At 42.3% G+C, this 9,631-nt stretch overlaps 1 protein-coding gene across 1 annotated transcript in view; it reads right to left on the bottom strand.

Annotated features, from left to right (window-relative positions):
• The window catches only part of Ankrd29 (ankyrin repeat domain 29), a 66,128-nt gene extending 57,082 nt beyond the window's left edge, over positions 1 to 9,046 (bottom strand). The window contains exons 1-3 of the mRNA XM_013014816.1: positions 8,895 to 9,046; positions 8,656 to 8,791; positions 3,230 to 3,328 (exon numbers count right to left, since the gene is read on the bottom strand). Of these exons, the coding sequence (XP_012870270.1) occupies positions 3,230 to 3,328; positions 8,656 to 8,791; positions 8,895 to 9,046 (387 nt within the window). The remainder of the gene's footprint in view (positions 1 to 3,229; positions 3,329 to 8,655; positions 8,792 to 8,894) is intronic.
• Between the last annotated feature and the right edge of the window lie 585 nt (positions 9,047 to 9,631).

Below are 9,631 nucleotides of genomic sequence, written 5' to 3'. Positions count from 1 at the left end.
AAATTAAAAAAAATCTGTGTTTTTGATTTAAAGTTATAATAAACAAGCACTATAAAACAAATTCAGAAAAAGATGAGGTTAATTTTAAACTGTATTTCTAAATGTGTCCATTTTCATCCCAGAGGGAAATTTTACTTCAGTTGCTGAAATGAAAAAATGACCTAAAACAACTATCTATTTTTGTGCAAATTGCTCAAAAGAGCCTGTGAGAAGACTGAATTTGTAGCAGTTTCTCTACATGGTTCTTCCTCAAGAGACCAAGTGAACCAGGGCTATGGAGAACCAGACCTCAGATTCTGTTAGTCAAGGTTTACCATGCAGGGGGTGACAAGATGCATCGTGGAACTTTTGACACAGTCCTTAGATCTGATTATCTTAACTTGCTCTATTTGGTCTTGACTGAAAGGGATGAGGTATGCTGGATTTCTGATAGTTTGGTTGATACATGGTCTCCAGGGCAGATTTTAACATTAGGCTGGATCAAGGAAAACAAAGTGCCCAGTCTGGTTTGGAGCAGGCTAGGATGTCTGCCAGGCATGCAGATGTGAATAGAGAGGCTATGTTTATTCTTGGGATGACTGGAACATATGTCTCCACCTGCCTCCAGATTCTAGGTTGGCTTGGAAATATACAGAACCTCCTCAGACCAGAACCCTGAAGACATGCCCCATCTCCCTTCTGCTTCTCTAGATTGGACCAACAATAGATCCTCAGGTGAGACTGTAAGAAGCAACTTTAGCAAATGCTTTAGCTGGGCCCATGTATTTACTAAAAGCAAGATAAAAGCTGGGCACTTCCCCCCACCCCACTTTGAACCTGTGCCCTTTGATCTGAGCCATTCTTTCCTGCAGTCATTTTGCAACTACGCTGGACTCCAAGAAAGACAGGATTTACCACAAGCATCTTGTGACTAAGGCAAACTGCCCCTCAGACAGGCAATGTCAACTTCTTATCATCTTGTGGCAAAAGGCAAAACTGTTCTAAAGAAATAGAATTGCCATTGTGTGTGTGTCTATATATATACAGACAAGATGTACAAGAAAATGTGATATATATACATATATATGTATATATATACATATTTTCTTGATCCATTAATCAGAAAGAATGACACCACCCCATTTGTTAGGAAATGGAAGGACTTGGAAAAAAATTATATTAAGTGAAGTAAGGCAGACTCAAAGAAACATAGGTCCCATGGTTTCCCTCATCTACAATAACTAGTATATGTCTGAGACAAGCATAAAGGTCAAAAGCTATAAGATGATGTTAAGCGATATGAACCCCAAGATAGGGACACAAGAGATTTTATCTTTCTTGTTGTTCTTTTTAATGTACTTATAATGTACTATGTGATTTTTTTTTTTGTTTCTTTGTATGTTCGTCCCCCATGGTACAACCCCTGTTGTTACTGTATTTGATTCCAGGTCCTACATCTAATTTGGGGAGGGGAAGGGAAATAACAAAATGTCAAAATAAGGATATAGGATGACCCATTGTAACAATGAGATGTACAAGACACTATGTTGAAAGCAAACTTTACAGCTTGGGCCGGGAGGGAGGAGTTGGGGAAATGGGGAAGGAAGGGATGGTGGGGGAAAAACAAAGGAGTGGGTAACAATGCTCAATAGGAAATGTACTCATTACCCTACTCATGTAACTGTAACCCATCTGTACAGTATCTTTAAAATAACAATATATATTTTTAAAAAAGAAAGAGAATGGCCAGAAGTTCGGACAGCCCCCCTGCCAAACAACAGTGACTGACTTGTTCGCTTCCTTCAAGTGGCAGAATGTTATCTTCTCTAGGGATGAAGATTGAGATAATCATCACCTGAACCACTCCTGTGACTTGGGACTGTTTGAGCTATGCATACCTTTCTCATCTCCTGCCCCTAATTTTCCCTATTTAACAGAAGACAAGTGTCTTTTCTTTTCTATGACTGTAACCTAACAAACCTCCTTTCTTTGCCCTTCCCTATATCTCTTTATTTGGCACATAGTGGTGAGTAGACAGACATGAAATGTGGAACTTCTAGAGTTTGGACTTCCATTGTATAAATATAATTGTGTGTGTGTGTGTGTGTGTTGGGGCTTGAACTCAGAGCCCCAAGCTCTTGCTTTAGCTGTAGTTTTATTGCTCAAGCCTAGTGCTCTACCCCTGAGCCATACCTCTACTGCAGGCATTTTGCTGGTTAATTAGAGGTAAGAATCTCTCAAGTTTGTTTCCCCAGATTAGCTTTGAACCTCGATCTTTGTATCTCGGGCTCCTAATTAGCTAGGATACAAGCGTGATCCATCACTGTTGCCTATAAACCTGGCTTTAAGACTAAACTCCTATGATTATCCTTGAACGAAGTATGAGTACAGGTTTACATTTTAAAGCCAATATTTGCTCACATGGATTTTTAGGGAGATCTTTAGGCCATGCAGAAAAGTACTTTGTTAGGAGGTTGAGATGCCTAGCAACTGAGCTTCATCACATGTACACTGGTGACTAAAAACAGGGTTCTATGAAAATCCTATAAATTTTGTTGCATCTCATCTCAAGGGAAAGAGGAAGAACTAAATTATGCTTGAGGCAAGATGTCTGAGCCTATAAGGAATGTGGCAAGAGGTGTGGGCACTGCTATGGATTGGATATGGTTTGGGTGTGTCTCCCAAAAGCTTCTATGCTAGAAGCCTGGTTCTCAGTGTGAAGATGTGGAAATGTTGGGCCTTTTCAAATGTGGGGCAATTATGTCATTGGCACATACTGCCTTGCATAAAAATTAATGCTAGTTTCATGGTGTGAGCTGTTTCTCACAAGCATTGGTGTTTAGCAAGTGGGGCCACGTCATATATTTGGTCTCTTCTTCATGCGTCTCTGGGTCCCTTATGCCTTCTCTGTCATGTTGGAATGCAGCCAATGGGGTCTTCACCAGAGGCCAGACAGGTGGAGCCATCTGGCCTTGAACTTTCAGCCTACCAACTGTGAGCACATTAAACATTTTGTTGTAAGGTACCTGGGAACAGGCAGTCTGTAATTGCAGCACAAAATGGACAAATACAATTATTTCACATGTATGTGACAATGGTCCATGCTTGGATCTTATTTTATAGGTGCAATAAACTCTCCAATGAGTTTCAGTGTAGGAGAAAAGCAATGATGACTCTACCAACTCATTATTATAAACACTTCAGATCTCTTAGTCTGATTATTTTGATTGAAATGTACAACCTGACCTACCTCTCTCTGGAGGTTGATGTCTGCTCCTTGTAGGACCAGTTCTCTCACACAGTCAATGTGGCCAGCATAAGAGGCGACCATGAGGAGTGTAGTGCCATGCTGCAGGAGAGACAGATGAATGGTTAGGTCCCTGTTCTATCAGAGAGAGGGATCCTAGAGAAAAGACTGCTGAGGTGCTAGCTCCACCTAGCACCTGAGTATAAATTCCCTGCCATGATAAAAGGGCCTCATACATAATCCCATAATGCACACTAGCTTGGAAAAAGCAAAGCAATACCAAGGTTGGAATTTTAAATTTATGAATCCACTTCCATTACTTTCAAAAACACAGTCCAAGTGAACTATAATTATTGTACTTAGAGTAATAGTGATAGGTTTTCATTTTATGGTTCTTATTCAATGATTCCTTAGTGAAAACACTGTTCTTAATGCAAAAAAAAAAGTGAAATGCTATTGGCTGTTTTCTCTGTATTTGGAAGTCTTTTAAAATGGTTTTCTAATTTTTAACTTCAAAATGATTCAAATAGTACCAAAACTGCTGCGATAAATAGAGACTATTGAGAGTCAGGGGCTGTGGGGAGTAAGTTAATTTTCATAGTTTAATTCACAATTGTTTGGAAGGACTTGGAACTTATTATTAACTACCAGCTTTGGAAATTTAGTAACCTGCCTTGTGGACAGCAAAAGAACAGTGCCCAGGAGGTGCTCACTAGGTACAGAGTGACCAAGTACACTTTAGAGGCTTCATGGCATTTCATCTGCAGGATCTGGAGAAGACAGCCCATTTGTGTGGTCACCTACAGAATAATCGTGGTTATATTACAAAAGCCAAAGTTTTATCCTCTTCATCTGTAAAAAGGAGGCTGAGATCTGAGGATCTCGACTTCAAGCCAGCCCAGGAAGAAAAGTCCCCTTGAGACTCTCATCTCCAATTAACCACTCAAAAACTGGAAGAGGCCCTGGGGCTCAAAGTGGTAGAGCTCTAGCTTTAAGCAAAGGAGCTCAGGGACAGCACACAAAGCTCCTGAGTTCAAGGCCCATGACCAACAACAACAACAACAACAACAAAAAGCATCTGTTGAATTAAATAAAGTTAGTGAACAAGGTAACTGAGGCAATGGGGTCACCTCAGTAACTGTTGGATATTAATTCAATGGTAGAAATCAAAACCGTGTTATGATGGCTCAGCAAATGTTAGGTCACAAGGGGTAGAAGCTGTTAAGCTTCTGTGAATGGCTACACTAGTTTTAGGAGTCTTGTTTGTGCATATGCCAAGTACAGCTGAGTCAAGGAAAAGCTCCTGGCACCATAATAGCACTGTGGGAAACCTTTTTAACTCTTTAAATACTGTGCACTCCATTATTCAGTTGAACTCATGCTTTTGTTTTCTCCAGATCTTTGGGGGGAAGTGATTAAAGCAGTGAATGCATCGCCCTCAGGAGTAAGTTTAGTGAGCTTTCACTAGACACCAAATTTGTGAGTATCCTCAATTTTTGAGGCCCTACAACTCTGAGCAATACATTTCTGGTGTTTATGAGCTACCAGTTTAAAGTACTTTGTTACGACACCCAGTGGACTGAGACATTTGGCTTCAAGCTAACAAGAATATGTTGTCATGGATTACACTGGTCTCATTCACTGATGGTAAAAAGTATCTTTTAGCTAAGTGTGGTGCCTCAAGCCTATAATCCTAGCTACTTGGGAGGTGGAGATGGAAGACTATAGTTCAAGGACAGCTTGGGTTAAAAAAAAAAAGCCCAAGAGACTCTTTGACCAATGGCCAGATGTCTGTCATCCCAGCAATGAGGAAAGCTTTTTGAGTTTGTGTGCACTTGCCATACTAGCTCTTCAGGGAAGCACAAATAGGAGGACTGAAGTCCAAGTAGGCTTGTTATAAAGACAGACTACGTAAAAAATAATAATCAACACATAAAGGGCTGGTAGAATGACTCAAGTAGTAGAGCATATACTAACACATAGAAAGCCCTGAGTTCAAACACCAGTATCACTAAAAAATTAAAAAATAAGAGTATCTTTTACCGTGGTGTGTGTGTGTGTGTGTGTGTGTGTGCCAGTACTGAGGCTTGAACTCAGGGTCTGTGCTCTGTCCCTGGCTTTTTGCTCAAGACTAGCAGTCTACCCTTTGAGCTACAGCTTTTTTGATGATAAATTAGAGATAAGAGTCTTATGAACTTTCTAGAGTGGGCTAGCTTCAAACCATGATCCTCAGATCTCAGCCTCCTGAGTAGCTAGGTTTACAGGTATGAGCCACCAGTGTCTGGCATTTGCTGGCTTTGAATCGAGCATAAACAAAAGTATGCAAATATAGTAGAGTTCAGAACAAAAGCAATGTGAAATGCAGACATTAATACATCTAAAAAGGTTAAAAGAATCTTTCCATTGTACAATCTTGTAGTAAATGTGGGTTGCAAAGCAAAATAAATAAGTAAACATCATATGACTATGGCATTAATCTATGGATCAAACTTAGCAAATCAAAGTTTTTGGTTAGCAGTGGGTGGCTCAGAGATAAAAATATTTATTCTACTCTTCTCTCCTTTTCTTTTCCTAGTTTTATTTTCCTTTATCTTCTCTTCTTTCCTCTTCTTTCTCCTTCCTCTTCCTTCTATGGCTCTTTCCCATTTTCTTCCTCCTTCTTTCTTATCCCTTCCCTCTCTAGTGCCAGGGATTCAAGCTGGGGCCTTATATATGCTAGGCAAATACACTACCACTGATGATATCCTCCATTCTAAAATATTTGTCTTTTACAATGGTGTTCGTTAGAAATACCTGAATATGGTCACCTTTTGAGTTACCCCCCTCCCAAAATTCCAAGATATGGGGTGAGGTTTGGGAGGGGAATGGAGGAGAGTGATAGAAGGGGTGAAGTTGACCAAAATGCACTATGCTCATAAACTGGCATGTTGAATTGAAATCCCTTTGTAAAAACTACTTAAAGATAATTAAGCAATAAAATAAAAAAGAAGTAATCACACACACAAACAAAAAAAATCCCAAGAAAGCCCTGGAGCCTCTCCTTGCGTTCTAATGGCTCTCAGAGGATTCTTACATGGGCTAGAGGTTGGCCCCACAGGGCCTTGGCAGTACTAGCCTAGAGATCAGTCATCACCAGAAGACACCATCTGGATCCCAGATTCCATGCTCAAGGGGCATGCGGAGGGGGCAGAAGCCCAGCCAGTGACATTCCAAGAGGAACAAAAGCCTACACTGTTTCCACACATCTCCCCGGCCCTCAGTCACCAGCCTAAGAGGCCCTTTCCAAGTTTCAAGATGTCTGAAACAACTGACATTCAGACTTACTCCTAGAGTTAAGGAGCCATCTCTCCAGAAGTCTCCTGATAAAGAGATTTTTTGAAAAAATTAAATGAGGGGGAGTAATCTCTGTAGGAATCTATTCATGAAAACACAGTATTTGGCTAAAATAGCTCTTGATCATTCAGCAAACAGAGCTGTCTGAGTGTGTGCGCTGTGGGAAGGGCGGAGGTAGGATGGGTGACTCAGGGAGCTGGAGAGAATGAGAGTATGTACAGCAGGCGGACCTTGAGAAGTCACCAGGGTGTCTAAACAGGAATAACTTGAAGAAAAAGAGGAAAAGTGGTTGTGTAAGTGGTGAGGCCACAATGCTAACGGCCTTACTCCACAGTGCCAGACAGTGGGCAAGGGTGGGGGTGGGGGGTGGTAGAAACTGGCCCAGGGATGGGGCTGGGAAGGTGGCTCAGTGGTAGAGCACTTGCCTTGCATGCATGAGGCCCTGGGTTCGATTCCTCAGCACCACATAAGCAAACAGAAAAAAAGCCGGAAGTGGCGCTGTGGCTCAAGTGGTAGAGCGCTAGCCTTGAGCTGAAGAGCTGAGGGACAGCGCCCAGGCCCAGAGTTCAGGCCCCACGACCGGAACCCCCCCCCCCAAAAAAAAGAAACTGGCCCAGGGAGGCTAAGTAAGACCAGGCCACCAGTTCACAGATGGCTGGAACTCTCTATCAGTCTGGGTTCTGATCAAGAACAGATGGCATCTTCAGATTAGGATAACTGGAAGGAGATTTAATAAAAAGACTATTTATAAAGCTGTGCCCTAGGTGTTAGAAACTAAAAACAACAGTACAGGGTTGGGATGTAGCTTAGTGGTAGTCTACAGTAACTGCTTAGCATGTATGAGAGCTAACACCATGGGGGCGGGGGGAGATACCCAAAGAACAGTTTAGTTCTGAGGAGTGGGGTGAGTGGGGCTCCATGATCAACCAGGTCTGAAGGCATGAAGGAAAGCTATTGGTTCCTGGGATGCAGACCGGAAGCACCATTGCCAGCCAGGACAGAGAAGGCACTGGGTTCCCCAGCATCCTCACCTCCCACCCTCTGACTCTTGCTGATGATTTCATTGGCAAACACCCATCTGAAAGCCACTGGGAAGGGAGGCTGAAGGGATTGTTCCCTGGGTTCAGCCCTTGAGAAACAGAGTCAGTGGCAGAAGGGTGCAGAGCGGGTTTTGGGGTGCAAACTAAAGCTTTCTTGCCCTGATATCCCAGGAAACAAAAATGGAACAAACTACCATTTTCCTTCTGGGCTTGGAACATAATTCATTTACAAGTTTATGCAATAGAAGCAGGAAGTGGCACACCCAGTTCCTGGGAAAACAGTAAAGATACCTTTGAAAACACTTTGATTCCAATCCTAAAATCATCTCCTCATCTATGGTCCTCTTTTTCCCCAGGGATGAAGAAAAATCCAGCTGAGCATAAAAGATGGCCTCTAGCTGGGGAGGAATAGGGTTCTCCAAGAGCTACCCACCAGGGGCAGTAGTAGCTATTTTTATTTCCCTTTTTCATTTGCTAGCCAATCAATGTCTTTTGATCTGAAAAAGGAAATGAAAGGATTTCAAAAAAGGAGGCTGGTGAAGCTTTCTGTTTCTCACTTTTCTCTTCCACATAGCAAAAAAAATCCCAAAACAAAACAGAACACCCACATCCACAGCAGCCTACATGTGCATTAAATTATCTGCATTTCATCTTTCTTTCTTTCTTTTTCTTTCTTTCTTTTCTTTCCTTCCTTCCTCTTCCTTCCTTCCTTCCTTTCTCTTCCTTCCTTCCTTCCTTCTTACCTTCCTGCCTTTCTCTTTCTTTCTTTCTTTCTTTTTTTCTTTCTTTCTTAGTGAAGTGTTTACTAAACTGCCATATCTTTATGCAACTTGCCAACTCTGTTTTCTAGTGAAGTGTCTCTGATGGCCATCTTCTGTTGTATGCATATAACAATTTCCTTTCTGACTTTCCCTTCCAAAGTTTTTTTTGAAAAGCATAATATGACCAAGTAAATAAACATAGAAAGGAAAGTGCATTGTGAGGTGCTCGCATGCCTGTGGGGTGCAAAGAGGGGGTCCACTGGGCATGCAGATACCATGGCCCTTCCCTCCGTACACTGTCTCTGCAGTCCACATCCACCCGACCACTGTTCAGCAGCAGCTTCAGCAGGGCCAGGTTTCCCCTCCTCGCTGCCCAGAATGCGGCGTTGGCCAGCGGCGTTTCCTTCTGCAAGAGCAAAACCACAGAGGATCTTAAAATAAAAATTATGTAGCATGGCTACTTCTATGCACCTATAGAATACTATCCAAAAAGAAGAAATTTGAAAGGCTGCTTGACCAGTAGATCCTTATAACAGTATTTGGTTGTGGGATTTGCTGTCTTTGCTACCAGCCACCTGAGCCTCAGGGTTGTCTGTAGAGCAGATACCTTGTTGGTAACATGCATCATTGATGCCCAGTTCCCGCCAACGGCTTACCTTTCCTGTTTCTGCTATGCTTTTGTTCATAGTTTCTTTGAAATGAACTTTTGCCCCTTCTGCAAGGGCAAGACTGCTCAAATGCCATTTCTTCCCTGAAATATTCCAAATTTCTCTTCTGCTCCAAGAGAAGCAAAATTTCTCTGCATTCTGCCCTCCCAAAGACACTCACTGGCTTTTTTTGGGGAGGGGGGTCTATTTTCCTCATTACTTTCTGATTCTAGCTTTCTGGGTAAATGCCTTACTTTCCTTCTGCCTATTTGTCCTTGCTTAAGCTGGAACCTGATTCAGCTCTTGGTTGGGAACAATGACCTTTGGGCAGAGAATGTCATTCCATGGTCTCACGTGGATCCTTCAGTTCACTGCTGGGGCTTTTACAGTGGCTAAACTCAAGCTGGGCCATGCTTGAGAAAAGTACAGAATTGGAAATCAGGGTTTCAGAAGGCACGTCAGAGAGAAGTCAGTACAATTTCCTTCTATAAAACAAATCAGTTCTGGATTTGTAGGGAAGTGTCTTGGAGGGAAGGGACTGGTTGGGAGATGGACAGTTCTGAGGCATGGTTCCTGCAAAGTGTCTTGGCCCTCAGAGTCTCAGCTTCCTCTTGCCTAGATAGA

Source organism: Dipodomys ordii, unplaced genomic scaffold (assembly GCF_000151885.1).
Source record: "Dipodomys ordii isolate 6190 unplaced genomic scaffold, Dord_2.0 Scaffold25, whole genome shotgun sequence".
Classification (NCBI taxonomy): domain Eukaryota; kingdom Metazoa; phylum Chordata; class Mammalia; order Rodentia; family Heteromyidae; genus Dipodomys; species Dipodomys ordii.
This window is presented reverse-complemented; position numbering and strand designations above follow the sequence as displayed.